This window comes from Cyanistes caeruleus, chromosome 5 (assembly GCF_971803275.1).
Source record: "Cyanistes caeruleus chromosome 5, bCyaCae1.hap1.1, whole genome shotgun sequence".
Lineage (NCBI taxonomy): Eukaryota > Metazoa > Chordata > Aves > Passeriformes > Paridae > Cyanistes > Cyanistes caeruleus.
This window is the reverse complement of record NC_141705.1, coordinates 53,640,848-53,658,255: the sequence shown is the minus strand read 5'-3', so window position 1 is coordinate 53,658,255 and position 17,408 is coordinate 53,640,848. Positions and strand designations below refer to the sequence as shown.

The 17,408-nt window shown below is 38.9% G+C and overlaps 1 protein-coding gene across 2 annotated transcripts in view; it reads right to left on the bottom strand.

The window, feature by feature from the left end:
• TECRL (trans-2,3-enoyl-CoA reductase like) overlaps positions 1-15,649 on the bottom strand; it is a 59,164-nt gene extending 43,515 nt beyond the window's left edge. For both annotated transcript variants that reach the window (XM_086888746.1, XM_086888748.1), the window contains exons 1-2: positions 15,379-15,649; positions 2,044-2,095 (exon numbers count right to left, since the gene is read on the bottom strand). In XM_086888746.1, coding sequence (XP_086744872.1) covers positions 2,044-2,095; positions 15,379-15,612 — 286 coding nt within the window. In that variant the 5' untranslated portion in view covers positions 15,613-15,649. The remainder of the gene's footprint in view (positions 1-2,043; positions 2,096-15,378) is intronic.
• Positions 15,650-17,408: the final 1,759 nt, after the last annotated feature.

Genomic DNA, 17,408 nt, shown 5'->3' with positions numbered 1-17,408 from the left:
ACTAATATTTGACTAACTTAGAAATTACTTATCGGTAAGATAGCACGTGTCACTTGCATCTAATTTCTTTTATTTTAATGACTAACAGCCTGTGCTGCAATTCATAATCCAGTCTCTTTCCTCCTTTCTTGAATCAGGCAGCAAAACCTGATCAGTGACAGAGATGATGCTTGTGAAATTGCTGCACAGGGGTTCCTTTCACTGAAGGGCTGACAAGATACCAGCTGAGGAGAAAGCTTAATTGCATGGGTGATCAAAGGAGAATGTATGAAGACAGGGAGACTGTAAGGGGGTGTGCGTAGGAGTGTGTTTTAATGAGAGATTATAGGGAAACATGTGAGTCTGGCACACACAAAATGACAGAAATGAATGCATGAGCTAGTACAAAATAGCATGCTAACCAAAGGCATCCACAGATCAGCTTCAGCCCCTTCTCAGCCCTTGCCTAAGAGAACTGTATTCTATTATCTGTCATCCCACTAACTATACAAAGAGAAAAAAGTGAAGGTTTGATCTTTGCAGCTGGGAAAGGAGGTGGCGGAGGGGGAACCTCATGAGACAACAACATCCAGGCTGAACTGGAAAAGAGAGATCAAAGCACTGAGCTGAACTGAGAAGAAAGGACACAGGACACTGATATGGTGTACTCTCAGGAATGGGATGAATTGACGTAAAAAATGAGAATTTAAAAAGCATTGAAGACACTTGCCAGCCCTTGCATGGGCTGTAACACACTGCACTGACAGAGGTTTGGTTCATGATGTGCACTGTGCTTCATTGTACACTTACTGTCTTACTTTATACTCAGCTCCACTTGCATCACTGGGGGTACTTGAGGAGTAAGATGCCTCTTAATATCAAAACAGGTGCCATTAAAGTGGTCTATACACAATCTCATATCATTTTGGCCCAAATCCATTAAAAACCTCATTATAGTTATACTGGCATAAACCTCTGTGCCAGTGTTCTCCAACTGATTTAAACTGCATCAATATAAACCCAGTTTCAATTGATTTAAGAGATTCTAGGCAGAAGTGCACTGCATTTGACAAACTGATGGGAGGACATACCCTTATTGAAATATTAAAACTTCTGCACTCGATCTTATCATATTCAGCAGTGTGGCTTTTGAACTTTTGCCATTTTGTATTTTACAAGCCCTTACAGAGAGAGGGAAAATAAGTAACTTTAGAGCAGTCAGGTTAACAGCCATTCACTTCATCAACTGAACCCGTGTGCAACCACAGATGCCTTAAGCTTTAGTGTTTTATAAAACTATAAGGACACAGGAGAAGCATAATGCTTTTTCGACTTACCCTACTCTGAACTCAAGCATATTAGTGGCTGACAACCTTTTTTTTTCTTTTTTTTTCCTGTAAAAGGCATCTAGCCTTTGGTTGAACACACCCTGTTTTTATGTTTTTATTATCTATTTTTTTTTTTATTAAATAAATATTTTTTTTATTATTTAAAAATAATGAAAGCTCAGTATCTAAGATGCCATCCACTAGACCAGGTTGCTCAGTGCCCCATTCAACCTGGCCTTGAATCCTTCCAAGGACAGGATATCCACAGCTTCTCTGGGCAGCCTGTGCCCATGCTTTGCCACCTTCACCATAAAGAATTTCTTCCATGTATCTAACCTAAATCCAGATGTTATTTAATCACTCTCAAGTTCCCCTCTACAGCAGCTTTCTGGTCCACATGGTGAACCATTCTACTGTTATTGAAGTTTATCCAGTATAACACTGAGAGAAAAAATGCTGTGCTGGTCTTGAAATGACACCATGTAATGTTAAAAACAAGATAAAAATGACTGCCCCTCATGTGCTGGCATTGATAAATTATGCAGTTCTTTCCTTCCAGTCTCTCCCATCTGCAACAGCTACAATAGAACCTTAGTTCAAACACTATTCTTATTGAGCGCTGGAGCTGTCAGGCTAGTCTCTGCTTTTGTGTGAGATTCATGAAAAATAAATTTGACAATTTCTCTAAGTGAAAGGCCTCTAACCATGTCTCCAGCCTGGTAACCACAGTACTTACATGCTTTGTGAAATTTGTGTTTCACATCAAGAAGGGTAGATGCTGGAGATACCTGGAAAAGAAAGCAAAATGCATGCAGGTTAGTTTTTCTTTCTTCTTCACTTTGGGATCCCTTCTCCACTCCTCTAATGAAGAGATGTTTAAATTTGTCTGCAAGCCCTTCAGGCTAAAATGCAAAAAAAATCAGCAAGTTTGTTTTCACAGGTTGGTATATTATTAAGGATTGTTCAAATTTGACTTATACATACATGGACCACCTCTGCTTGGTCAATGGAAGGGTAAAATCACAAGGGTCAAGAGGGAAATCTGCTGGCCCTGTCTGATGCAATAATTGCTCCCTAGATCAAACCAGTAGGAAAACTTGAAGGGTTCAGCTTTAAAATTAGGTTCAAGCATGCTGAGGTACGTGTCCTAGAGACATAGAAGTGTTTTCTGGAGAGGGCAGTAGCAAAAGTGGTAGGTTCTGCTCTTTCTGCCTGAAATGAATTTGCCTCTGCATGCTTTTGTTCATGTGCACTGAAACAATTCAAGTGTTACAGTTTTAGAGGGCAGTCTGGAGGCTTTTTAGGCTTTATTTTATTATGTATATTGATTTCTTAATATACTTTGTACAAATTACCTGAGAAGGTACATTTAGAACTTACTAAAGCAAAAGACTTAGATTTGCCTTTTGTTTAGAAGGAAAGGCAATGGGACTCTTGAGGAAGTAGCATGTTGAGCTACTTATTAGTGGATTGTGACAATAATCATGCAAACGAATAGAGAACTTAACAAATTCTCCTAGTAGAGATCACTTAGTACCTTAATATAGGTCATTCTGTTGAAAAGACTGAGTTTGGAGAAATACTGATGCAACAAAATAAAACTGCTGACTCTAAAGCAACCAATCAGTACAGAAAGAAAAGTTTATTCTTATGTAATTTGACACCCCACACAAATATACAATATATGTGCTATTAGTGCTTATGAGTAACACAACTTGCTTTCAGTAATATGAACAGGCAGAGAGCTCAATACAGATTTCAGTGATATAAAAATGTAAAATGACACCTGTGCTAAAAGGTAGTAAAGTACAGATCTTTTCTAAGATTTTTCTTGGGTATAGATGAGAACACTTTATTTTCCACAGTTACAGAGGGTTTTACTGGGTATTTACAGAAACTGCTGTAAATGAAATTCCATTTAAACCCTGACTTGTCTCTCTGATGTGGCTGCTAAGCAATGCCAACTCCAGCCAAATCAAGGCCTAGGCTCCTTGAAAGCAAGGATTACCCTTTCCCTGTCCCCAACACCTGTGTTGGCCCAAACCATGCTGAACCTTACTAGGCCAGGCAAGAGACACTGCCCTTGGAGACCCTTTCCTTTCTAGCTACAGGAACAACAGAAGAAGCCATTTTATCTTTCTTAGTTTAAAAAGGAAATAAAATATTTTATATGTGTTTATTGCACTTAAGCCATTCCATGCAACACCCAGTAGAGCAGCACATCTCCCACCGTCTCCATGTATTTTTCTTGTCCTGTGTGCAACCTCTGTGGACTTGAATACTGGAGCTGGGGGGGTTATGTTCTCAAAACCTCTAAAAATGTCTGAAACTGCTTTCTCACACTTTGTAGTCTCACACCTGTGAGGTCTGGAGCCCAGAATCCATCAGATACGGTGCAAGCACTGTTAGCTGGCAACACCTATTCAGCATAAAAGTCTGCAGAACAAAATCTGTCGTGTGTCCTAGCACAGGGCAGATGGGCAGGTATTCAGGGCTGGCATTGCCAGCTGAAGGATGGGGATGGTCTTTCCCAGTTGGATGGAGGATGAGATGGCCTTCTAAATGAAGTATAAGTCACATTGCTGCAGGGCCTGCAGATCCCTACAGATCACTGTGACAGGTTCTGGGATAGAGCAGCTAGGGCCAGCCCACGCTCTGGAGAGCTGATCAACTGATTTAGCAAAGAAAGCTGAAAAACTGTAAAGCTTAGCATGCTTACAGAGCAGGGCTTGCTCAAAACAGAGCCCAGGTCTCTATCTCCAGCTCTCCTGAGTATGTTTTGACTTCAGGGCAGAGCTGCTCTCAATCTGTTCAAAATGTCTAGCCCAGCCCTTGTTAGCAGCTCTACCTTTACATCCCCCTCCCTTTTCTCATCCTGAGACAATCAGTGCTTTCTCCCCTCCAAATCTTGCTATGGCAGCAATGGGATTTGTATCACCTAACTTTAGCTGTTTAAAAAATTAATCTAAGCTCATGTTTTAGGTCTACCTGTGGAACTACCCACCTGCCTCAGGTGTTTAAAAGCTACAACCTGCTTGCAGTGTCCTGCTGTGCCCCAGGAAGCTGTGAGTGTGCCGCTGGGGTGTGAGGAGCAGCATCCCACACCATTCCCCACCAGCAGCAGCTGGAAGGGCTGTGCTCTGTACATCCCTGAGCAAGGCAGAGCTCATGAGCAGTGCACCGCTGTGCCTGGCTGCATCCAAGCTGCTTTAGGCCAGAGCTGGTTTGAGCGCTGCCAGCCGTGCCCGGAGATGTGCTGGGCTGGAGAGCGGTCTGGCAGCTCTGTGCGGCTCTGCACAGGCTGCGGGGACCTGGGAGGGAGCAGAGCTCACATCCAGCCAGGAGGGCAGCAGGACACTTGTTCCATGAGCCAGCTGCCTTCGAGAAGGACCCTTCCACTTGAGACAAACTACACAGGTCGTGAGCTGAAAAATAACACAAATACTTTCCCACTTCAGAATGGGCCGTGACATAGAAGAATCGCGGTGTCCTTTCCCAGGCAGAATAATGAGGCTATAGCAACAAAAGAATGAAATACATTTTTTTATGATCTTGATAATTCTGTGTCCTTTTTTAAAGACCTCATGAAACAACCAGTGAAGTTATAGTTTCTAATATTGATCAATGAGAAGATGGATGCTGAGATACCAGCTTACTACTAAGAGTGTCCTCTTGGTAGACCATTAATTATCTTTTGTTCTTTTCACTGTACATCAATACAAGCTAAGGAATTGTAAGGACCGGGAAAGCATTTTCTCTTATTACCCTTTGTGCTAACTGAATAAAACACCCTGGAATATTTCACTGTAATTATTAGTCTCACTCTCCTTTCATTCTTTTGAGTTATGTCTGAAAGTGTTAAAACCCTTTCTTTCCTCTATTTCAGCACTTTACAAATATGCAAAGGCAAGGCAGAGTGAGAGACCACCATTAGTCTGTTTAAAGCAAGATGGATTTCTGCTCTAGGTTGGTATGTATCTTCCACAGTCTGATGGTCAAGCCAGTTTTTCCCTTATTCACTTTTAGTCTAACACCTGATTTAAAGTGTAATCAACTTTCCAATAAGTGACTGTCATGTGTAAGGTACAAGACTACCTTTTTTTCTAAATGTTATGAATAAGTGCATATTTTACAGCTGTGGGTTGCAGTCATTACACTTTATATTCAGAAAAGGATGACTTCAAAATGTCAAATCCTGCTTTTCCTGTACTTTCACAGCCAGAAAACTTTAACTTTTCCATTTGAGGCAACTTTTCATTTACAGGAATTCAAGAATTAAAGGACCTCCTGGGTCATCCATACCAGTTCTGTTCTTCCTTCAGACACCAATGCACAAAGCATCACACTTCTTTTTAGTATTTAAAATACCAAATTAGTATTTTATGCTATGACTGAAGTTTGAGCACTAAGTGGAAGATATTAAGGGAACTTAATACTGCCTTTTGTTAGTGCAAGCTAATCAGATAGTAATCCACTTTCATACCTCTTTCACATTTATAAATCAAGGAATTATGCCAAATCTGGTGATCTGTATGTAACTGCATCACTCAGTACTTGCACTAAAGAACTATTGTAGGGGTCAGAGGTCAGCAGAATATCAATAAGAATATGAAGAATAGAATTTCAGCAAAGAAGTAATCTTTCATTCAACATTTCTCTCTGAATACTTTTTTTCTCTTTGTGACACGTCAGTACCACTGCACTGCTGAGTCACCTGCTTTGTAACAGGAATTTTCCATAATTGCAGAAATTCAGAAATTCTGCCACTCCACTTGCTCATTAAGCACTGCCCCATCTTCAGCAGGGTAAATTTGTTCAAAAGGGTGACATCACTTTATTGCAGCTGAGGATCTGGCTGCAAAACAGATAACCAGCTAATGGGAAATTAGGTAATTTCCAAATTCAGCACTCAACAAATACTTCATCATTACTGCTTACGCACCCTGTCCTTGTTATGGGACCTTGCTGGATTATAAGAAGCCAGCAGCATTCCACAGAAAGTTAATTAGAAAAACACCTGCTCTAGCTGGTCTCAAATTCTGTGAATTTGACTTCTAGATCAGATTGGCTCTTTCTTTTTGTCAAAGTCAGAATTAAAAACTGGGCACTGTTCTGTTTTAACCTTTCCCAGTGTGTCCCATGCTGCTCTCTTGGTGAGCCAGTGTGCTGGTCATGCCCAAAGAGATATAAATAAATGAGCTCACCATGGAAATGACATGGAGGTAACTGCATACAGACAAGTGCTGTCAGCAGCTACACAAGGGCTTTCTCTGGAATCCAGTATTTTACTCAGTAGGCTGCAGTGAAGTGGCTACCAAACAGCTGGCTCTGACCTCCATCCAGCCTTTCTGAAGCAGGAGACATTGTGAATTATGGTTTGAGCTGAGGTAGTTTCCAGCACACCTACGTAAGTAGAGGGCTGTCTCACTGAGCAATCTTCCAGATTATTATCTGGTCACATGAACCTTGGCATATGAGATAATCTGGCTGACTAATATTTCCAGTGATTATGGGCCAAATTAGCTAAGAATACACATAACCACATGCTTGCTGTGTGCAGTCATGTCAATTTACACCAGAGCCAAGTTTGGCTCTAAAGATGATTAATTGTTTTTGTACTGCTAGTTGGGTATTTCTATTAAAAAAAAAAAAAAATCATCTCTCTTTGCAAGAAATTTCCTGAAAAATATCAGACACCAAAAAGAGCTTTTTCTCTCTCTGCTAAAGATGAGAGTGGAAGAGAATGTAATTCACTAGCAGAGAGAAGGTATGCAGAATTCAACATGTACACCTATTTCTGAGCAAATCTGACTAGATTGGTACATCCCCATGCCCTCTGACCTTTTATTAAGGGGAGCTGAGTAGGTTTATTGTTCATCTCAGCAGCTGAACAGCAGAACCTGTCTCTGTCACAACACTTTTCTGCCAGAGAAATGAAATTTTTATGGCAAAAGCCTGGATGTGTAAATTTGTGTTGACTTCAAATTTCAAAAATGGAATAGAAATGTATAAAAAAAATCTGCTTCTGGCACATGCTGGAAATTAATTTTGTTGTTTTATATTCATTATTTTTGTTTCTCATCTTTATGGAACTTTCATTACTTCTGCATTATTTTATGACACATCTATCGTGATAGTGTAAAATAGTATAACACATGGCTCTCATGTCATTGAAAATAACCCAACAGGAAATAATATGCAAATAAATGCACTATTAAGTTGTAAAATAAATTGAACTTGAAATATTTAGTGTGTCATAACAGATTGAAATATTTCAAAACTAATTTGTAATGCAATCTCCCAAATTCCACCTCATAAAAAATTCAAGACTCATTTTTTTTACTGTCATTTTCAAAGAAAACAACATTTGAGATATGCACTTAAAATAGTTGACAAAAAATAAAGTAAAATAAACCAGAAACAATGAAATAAACTTCAAAAATATTTTACTATAAATAAATATAGTGCTGTTTTAATGAATATAGTATAAATAATAAAGAATAAGAAACAGCAATTTTGACTCATACTTCTCAGGAAGAAAGTGAGGCTTAGGGTGGTGTTTATGTTTTTGTTGGGATTTTGATTGTCAGTTCTAGCACAGATAAAGCATATGGCTTAGCTGTGCAACCTCTGAATTTATCTTCCCTTTTCTGTCAAATGGCTGTATAGGTTTTTGTTTGCTTTTTTATATCTACACACATGGCTAAAATTAAAAAATCAAGAAGTGCACCCAAGAAACTCAACTAATATTTAGCACAAGATGGTCACAATCTGTTTGGGGACTGCTTGAAGTAAAAAAAAGCCAAAAGATCAACCAATTCAAAAGAAAATTCACAGAAGAATATATTTTGGCAAATTGAGTGATTCTGTGAGCAGCAGGGCTAATAAAGCAGGTCCGTGGAGGGAAGCTGGAAGCTGAGAAGCAGCAGAAAGGAATGGGAAATTAGGGTGATATATGAGAACAACCAGGCAGCATCAGGTCTGTTAGAAATCCAAGTACTTTTCATTATTCAAAACCAAGTGTAATGAAGAGATGCTTGCTGTACTTCTGGTAGAGATTCTCTGACTGCCACAACTTTGTTCTTTTGAAGCACAAAATTGCAGCTGTTAAGGAAGAAAAGCTTGCGTTTTAAGGACTTTTTAAAGTCCAAAATTGCTTAAACATAGGCAGACATAATAATAGCATTAACATATATTGCTGTCTATTTACAGATCCATGACTACATGGCTCAGGTGTTTCGTGAAGAATCACACGTCGGATTTCAGAGAGAACCTGAAGCATGTTCTGATGGAGCAATAAATCACATGCAGGACTATTTTAATGCTAATAATGTCTATAACAGATGCCATTATGCACCTAACTTTCCATCATGGGCTGTGCTGTTAGCTATTAGACTAATAAAACACCTACGGCTCCCTACGGTCCTGTATTGCCCCAGTACATTTATAATTTGCAATAATCTCTGAATTATCTCTGATGCAATAAGGCAAATGTGCAGCTTGGGTAAAATGTAACTTTGGTGGGAAAGAGGGCATTTTCACACTGTCTGGGAATCTGTCTCTACAGATACAGTTTTGGCAATATTCACTGCTCTGGTGGCGTAGCTGGCTTTTGCTGCTGGCCAGAATGTTCAGGAAGAGTTGGAGCACTACAAGTGTCTCACAAATTCACTCTTGTTTTTGCTGAACTTTGAATGCAACTTTAATTTTTTTTTTAATATTTATTATATTTGCTTCTTTATTTCTTCCCCCAGGCTTAGGCTGGTTTTTATCTAAAATAAGAGATGTATAAAACCTGTCATTTAAAGGCACTTCTGAGCTTTGATTAGTATCAGCTGAAGCATTAGTCATCTGTTGAAGCTTCTGTAATTCTTTAAATTATCCCTTTGCAAATGCTAAATGCCCTAAAGTTACCAGATTCTCCCCTCCCCAGTTTCTCTCGTCTAGAAAAATCAAAGGCCATTTCTCCAGGTATTCCATTTAAAAAGCCATCTCACAGCAAGCAAAAAGTAATGTATATAGTTGCCTCTTTTCATCTGAAACCATCTGTAGCTATATTGACATTAAAATTATGTGAATTTCTAGCAGAGCAGGAAAAATTAAGTTCTTTACTTGCATTGCTACAACACTGCTACAACAGAATTTGAATATGTTTACCTACTTTACCAAGTATAAGTAATAACTGAGGAAGAAAGTACTATTGTCATCAATTCCAGCATTGTGGGCTGGGCATAAGATTCAATTCTTACAGGCAAGAAAAGACACAGATTTTACAAATGTATTTTTTCCTCAGTGTCTCCCAGCAGGGACCAGATCCCTGTTGTGCTGGATGCTGTGAAAATGTGCAGTGAAAGACACAAGGCACCATGAAATCCTCCCTCCAAAAGGAGGTAAAAAGAGAGGATTTCCACAGCAATGAGCCTGCATCCAGCTATTTTTGTGTCTGTGTTCCTTCAGCCATTTTGCTGTGGGAATTGCTGCAGTGTGGGACTCAGCATCCATGTCTCACCATGGAAGCCCCCTACTTGGACACAGCTGGTTATTCAGCCCCTTTTGGCATCTCTGGCATCAGAGGTGGAACACCATTAATGAGAGAATGCTTGAGTGAGAAAAAATATGATAAAAATCCTCTGCATGAAACGAGACTGCTGTGGATGGTCACAGGTTCTGCTCACTCTCCACAGAGAATATATAGTCCTCTGAAGTGAAATATTAGAAGTGAAAGATTTAGGGGGAAAAATACTTTAAATGGCCACAAAAGTATTAATCTGTTTCCTGGGAAAGGACTTCTTTACTTGGCTTCCTTAGAATGAGGCTAATGGGAAGAATCTGACATTAGAGGCAATGTTCTGGTACTGCAGAGTTCCTTTGCAGAGTTCCATTGCCTACTTTAAAGACTGCATTTGCTCACCTAAAATGAATGTGGTGTGTCTAACCTCCAAGCCATGATGTGAGAAGTTATTTTTATTTGCCAGAGCTGACTGTGCAAAAGAGAGACAGTGATGACTGCTCTCCTCAGCTGTTCACTTTCTGTGACAGAATGGCCACTCACGGGCGAGAGTAAGAGATTTCTGATACCAGAGACAGCATTTCTGCATGCAAATGGCTTTGCTGACATGCCAGTGGAAATTCATTGTACTGTTAAGCCATAGCATGCAGGTACAAAGACACTGCTGCTTCAGGTGTTTTCCAAACAAACAAAAAAATAAAACAAAACAAAAAACCAACCAAACAAAAAAATGCTAAGTAGCTCCTTCAGAGACAAACAGGCCTTTCAGAGTAATCAGAATAAGCTCTAATTCATCTTTGGCAAAAGCTGTAGTGATATACACACTGTAATATTTAACTGCAAGAAGTGCTGAGTAAATACAAGTGATCGGGCTGAGGCATAGACTTGTGTCTATGCAAGGGTGCTTTAATTCCCTAAAAATAACAATATTCCCATAACATTCATTGTAGGCAATGGCTACAACTCACAAATATAGAGTTAAAAGTTCCTCCAGTGTGTACTGTGAACCATAAACATTCAATTATCACTAACTGGGTTTTACAAAGAGATTGCAGTGGGTTGAAGGCGCTGGGTAGAGGATGAAGAGCTGGTTTAAGGAACAATAGGAAAGTAGCCTCCATTATCTTCACAACACATCAAGTAAAGAGGCTCTTCCTGCACATCTGAAGAAGCAAGATCTCTTCTGCAGGCAAACACAGAAGTGTTTTGAAAAGGGGGGTCACTGCACAATAGCCAAAACCTGAGTTTGTACCTCTGTTTACAGCTTTACTTGCAAAATCGTACAGCACAAAACTACTGAGCTCTGAGGCTTTTGATGGGAAAAAGCTTTCTCTGCTAGTTTTCCCAGAGGTGATTTATTCTGTAAAAACTGTACTGTGTAACACTTTCTGCCTTAAAAGCAACTCATGCAAAGTTAATTACATTGCACTATGTTTGTGGGAAAATACATTTTACTACAAGTTAATTTGAAGAAGAAAATATTATACAATGAATGCTATAAAAGAAACAGTTATGAGTTGCCTTAACAGCATTTATAAATCAAATCAGTGCACATCGATAACTTTAAAACCAACCTACATCAGGCTTTTGGAACAATATATGAGTAAAACAGTTTTTAAGTAGCCATGTATTTTTCATGAGTTGTGGGTGGCAAAAAAAAAAAGTGGGGTATTTGTTAAAAAGTACAAAAAGGAGTTATTTTCTTTCATTTATAAGACTTGATGATTTTTGCATGTTCTGCTGTTTTCTGTGACTTTTTGGAAGCAACACAGAAGCCAAAATCCTTAGATATTTTCTTGTGCTTTTTAATTGAAAATATTTCTTACAAGAAATCTTTGATTACATGCTTTCCTCTTTACACAGAGATAGGAATATCATCCATACAAATTAATAAATTGCAAGGGCAAAAAAGGGACTTTTGATCATCTAGGCTCACCTGCTGTTTTACACTGGCCAAAGAGATTTATTCCTTGCTAAATACTTCTTTCACTCATTGAGCAAGAACCCTGTATAACTCATGTTTCAACTACAGAATATTTTCACTCAAATGCAGTATTGCTGTGCATGGTAAAGAGCTGAAGATTGGCCCACAAGACACTCAACTCTTACTTAAAACTGTAAAAATATGGGCCAAATTTCTCGGCTAAATTTTCCTAATCATAGCTTTCAGTCACCAGCTCTTGTAAGGCCTTTGGCTGCTTGGGTAAGAACCTCTCTGCTCAGAGACATCCTCTACTGGGTCTGGCTCCCAGAGGAGCAGGGAAAAAAGGAAGGAAAACCCAGAATGCTGTCCTGCACACTGGCCCAGACACTTAAACTCTTGTCCTGTCATGGGCAGTGCATGGAGCAGGAGGCTGCTCATATCCCTCCTCAAAACTTCAGTGTCTAGTCCCAAGACACCTCCTCTGAGCATTTATGCACTGCTTTTAAGGACAGTTGTAGCCTAAGTTTAAACAGCTTTCCCTGCTTGGAGACTTCCTCTAGTTTGGGGACATTTTGTAGAAGAACAGGAAAAAAGAAAAACTGAAGCTGGTTTGTGATTCCTCCCCATCCCCCAGAATCAGAAGCCTCTTCTCCATGGCATATCACCTCAGAATTCATTTCATGAGCAAATCTGGGGAAAAGGGTCTCACACTGCTATTATTCATCTCTTGAATTCTTTAAGTAACTCACTGGAAAAGCTTGTGTGTACCAAACTACTTGCATAATGTCATATCCATAGCAGAAAAAGTCCCCAGAGCAGGTTGACAATATTACACAAAAGAAATTATAGTCCTGTAAAGAATTTCATGTTCACAGCATGAATGTGCAAAATAAAATGCCAGTGTTGCTGACTCATGTGAATTTAAATTTTTCAAGATTAGGTAATTTTCCTCCAAACCTAGCTCCTGCAGGAGATGGCTATGGGACCAAAATGTCTGGGATTTTTTTCTTCTGCTTCCTTTCAGTATTTTTTTCTGCCCTTCTTAGCTGTGGAAAAGCCTGCAATATGATGTGAAGGTGTTTTAAAGGCATAAAAAACATATATGTATTTATTATGTTCCTTGAAGTTAAAGACAATCAAGAACTTTTAATAACCACTTAATATATGTGACTGATCCTTCCCAAAAGTATAAGATAGGTAAGAAAACCAAAAGAAATAATGCTATTTTTCCTTTTTCAAATGGAGAATTAATTCAGAGACTTAGCTGTTCTGGATTCAAAACTTTGGATTGATGCCAACTGATTTCTCAAGATGACACAGCCAAACATACCTTTTGTAAATCCCTGATACTGCATTGAGGACAGGAAATTATTTCTTGCTAAATAACAGAATTAGTTAAATATACCATAACTTTGCAGACTTTATAGAGCTCCCACTAATCTGAATGGGATTCATAGGCACATGCAAGAATCTCAACCTCTTGGAAGCAGCTCTTGGTGTTTAACTACAGAGCATTAAGCATTGAATCACTCTGCCTGAGTTTCTGTTGGGTAGAGAAAGAAAAGGTTCTTCTCTCTTCCATTATAATACAATTTTCCCTTTAAAATTATTAATCTGAGAATATTATAAGTGCATTTGCTAAATCATAATATTCTGAACCACTAGCAATATGCAATAGGAGTCTACATACATACATTTTAAAATCTATGGTTCCTATTCTGTGCTGGCAAGCAGTAATTATGTGCATACTCGAGAAATTAATCATAACTTATCTCACAAACAGAAAACAGGCATTACAAGTGTCATGTTGGGTCTGTACCAGTTACATTTAATGAAACAGAAAATTATGCATAATCCAGTAGACCCGTCTCTTGTGTGCTCTAAAATACAACTGAAATTAAGTTCACCCATATTAAAAAGAGTTCATGGAAGCAAGGAACTCAACTTCTATAATTTCAAGGTTAACTTAGGAAGGGATTATCACAGCAAATAAAGGGGTTTAAACAGCCAGGTGTATGAGCATTCAGAAACCAAATTCTTTAAGCAGTCTTGGAAATCCCATCCTTGTACTATACATGTACCAATCCCTTGGTACTATACCAAAAATATTTTTTTTTTTAGAAGTCCATGCTGCTGGCCATGTCAAGTGAACATATATTCCTGTTTTTGAGCAGAGACTTACAGGTGTTATTGCTACGCTTTGTGTATTTTACCTCTGAATAAAGAGAACTCAGCAATCACCACTCATGTCTTTCTTTTCACCGCTACAGGGGCAGAGTCCATGGTCTGGAGGAGGTGTAGAAAATCTTCAGGGTCAGAAAAACTCAGAATAAAGATTAAAACACAGGTCTGGTATCATCCCAGCAGCATGCAGCATGGAAGGATTCCTGAAACACTGCTCTTTGTTTAATGCTGTTTCCATACTATACTTCTTTTAATGACATTATAGGAAAGCTCAAGATAAGAAACAGATTTGTCTTTCTTCTGATCAAAACTTAATTCTAAATGTATGTAGATAAGCTAACAACTGTGTAAATAACACTCAATAAAGTAATGTGAACACTACCCTCAGAATTGTTATTAGTAGTCATCCTATTTGTTTGACCATTATGTGCATGTTTCCTCTTTGGCTAGATTTTTAAAAATAGCAAAAAATATTTTGCCCCATTAAGAATGAAGAAATGAGACATTTACCTTTAACTAGGCACACAAATTGCAAAAACACCCTTTAAATTACCAAGAACACTGGAAATCTGGTAGTATTCCACGCTGCATATTTCAAAGGCATTAAATTAAACATTTGAAGCAAACTTATCTACCTGTTCCAGCTGTTGCCACTGAGGATAAGGGATTTTTTTTTTCCTAGAAAAACAGTAAGTCTCAAAACCCCACTAATTCACTGAAAAATTCCACAGGCTAGATAGATTAGGATTCCCATTTTCATGACATGCAAGAGACCAACTCTTTCACTGAGGGACAATGAATTGCAAAAACTATGATGAAAATATTTAGGAAGCATTTTTTAGCTGTTATTCATGGGTTCATAAACTTTTGTCCTACCCAGTCCTCTCATCCTACTTATGCAATTTGGCTGTAGTTTATATTTCTTTTTACTCACATTATTCAAACAAACAAACAAACCAAACAAAAACTCAAACCACTCTTTCAGCTAAGACCCTTTTTTAAAAACTAAACATTTTTTAAATTGCCAGATCCAATCTAATAAGCAGGGCACAGCTGAGTACATTTAGGTACCAGCAAGTACTCACATCATTGCTGAGATGTTAGGCTTTACAAATGTATTAAAAACAAGTATCCATTCTGAAACAAATGTTAAAGTATCATGCTCTGAAACAAGCACTGTAATCTAAGAGTCAAGAGTCAGCCTAAGGACATAACTCTGAGTCCACAGAGCTGCCAGGAGGTCTAAAACAAAACAGTGCAGGATTATTTGTAAAAATCCTGGAGAGGACCAGCCCAGGGTTGTGACTCACAAGGAATTGTTAGTGTGTCCCAGAGAAAGGAATGCAAGTACTTCTAGTACGGAATACGACCACAACACGCTGAAAAGAGAGTCCCTGAACTCTGGCACCGTGTGAACCAGGCACAGCCCCAGCGTGCTGGGATAATGCACTCACCTTGTCCACAATGCAGATCTGCTTCTTGCTTTCCACATCAACAATCTCTACTTCAAAGTAGGTGATTTTTGAATGTTTGAGCGCTGGTGATGGTTTGATTTGGCCAGCAGAGAGCACCAGCTGAGATAAGTTGAGAAAAGAGCGTGAGTCATTGTGAGACATGGACAGAGCTCCTCCATGGGCTGCGAGATCCCGACTGTGTTCTGGAGTGCTGGGATTCTGCCTCTTGAGCATGGTGTGACCCAGCAGCAGCGATCGTCATATCAGCAGGGGACAGTTCCAGGGGAAAATGTTTCCTCCCTGCATCAGTTAAATACAGCCACAGACTGACAAGACACAAAAGGTCAAGTGGCATTCCATTTTAAGTGTACTCTCTTATTTAGCAGGAGTGAAAACAATGGCTCCGTAATCCACGTCTATATTTAATCTGCTGTCGTGATGTCCTGCTGCTGCTTTCTTATTTTCTTATTTTCATTTTATTTAAAACACCATTTGAAACAAGACATCCTGAAATTCCCTATCAGCAGATGGAATTCCATCTGCTATTAGATGCTGGAATTCCAGAGCCCCACAGGGGCAACCAGAAATGGATGTAGTAAATTCAACTATTACCTACTGAGACAGATGTTTAAAATGTCCATGTATGCACACATGTATAGGTATAAATATCACCTATTCTAGAATCATCATCATCAAATGTCATCTTATTCTAGAAATATCTAGCAACAAAATAGCATGAGTTCAGCAGCAAAATTTAGGGGATACTTGCAAATATCTGCTTGGGTTTAGATTATCTGTTATCTGAATCTATACTATGGATTTTCTGTTATTTAATGGGGTAGAGCTTTCCTTACAGTTCTGCCAGGAAAAAGTCTACTGAAGGAAAGGAAATTACAGCCTTAAAGGCATTCCTTCAGGACTTGGACCATTTTGCTATTTTCCTATTCTTTCCTGACAATTTTTACAATGCAAGTCTGCAACAAAACAAAAGCAGCTTTAACAGTATAAATAAAGACTACATAAAACAACAAATTTTCTCTGAAGCAGCTTCCCCAGGCCTTGTTTAAACTTCATTTCTCCATGTATGGCTTTTTAAGAGGATTTAACAGAACTAGGAGAACTTTTTCCATCCTGAAACTCTCCCTAAGTTTCCCTGGGCTGCCTAGGATTATAGTGTTAGGAGGGCACCATGAGTTTCTGCAGACGGCTCTTTCCACAGAGTAAATTCTGAACACATTTCTCCATGGTAAAATCTCAGGAAAACTACCATCACTTTTACAAAAATCATATGGGTTTGTTACACTGAGGAAATTAATTAAGTGGAAAAAAGCTTCCACAAGGTAAAAGTCACTACACAACTAGCACCCTCTCTGGGATGCAGGGTGGAAAGAGAACAGGTCTGTTTTCTTTGATTCTGCTGTAACTTAGAGAAAATTTAATGGTTCTTTAGCCATTAGTTCTGACTAGAGGAGCTAACCCCAACTCATAGCTAAGATGCTTTATGCCCACATGACCTAATAAATTTTGAAGTAGCTTAGACAGAGAAATGTCCCCAGTGCTTGGTGATGCAGTCTTGCAGCCTTGGGATGCCTTCACTGGATTTGTTAATGGAAAGCCCTGACTGGTTGAATGCAGATGTACAAAAATATTGATCCCCTACTACAAAAAAAACAGGATTAGGTTTTGACTCTACTGAAATCAGTTAGTGTCTTGCCATTGGTGCAGAACATCTGAAGTGCAGTCAGCATCTAAAGGAAAAAAGCAGTTAGACTTGAACAAGATTATATCGCATCAAGGAAGTTCACCTGTCTCTGAGGTTAAATGGAAGAGGTTCAAGGAACCATCACCTTGGTGGAGTCAATATATCAAGCAGAAATTTTGGTATATGCTAGTCACAACAAGGGAGAATGACAAATTATTGTCTTACTGTATGGAGCTTCCTCAAAACTGCCACCTAAAGACCACAGAGCACACAGGTCTAAAATCCAAGTGTGAGATACACTCATTTGAACAGGCTACTCTAAAGAAAC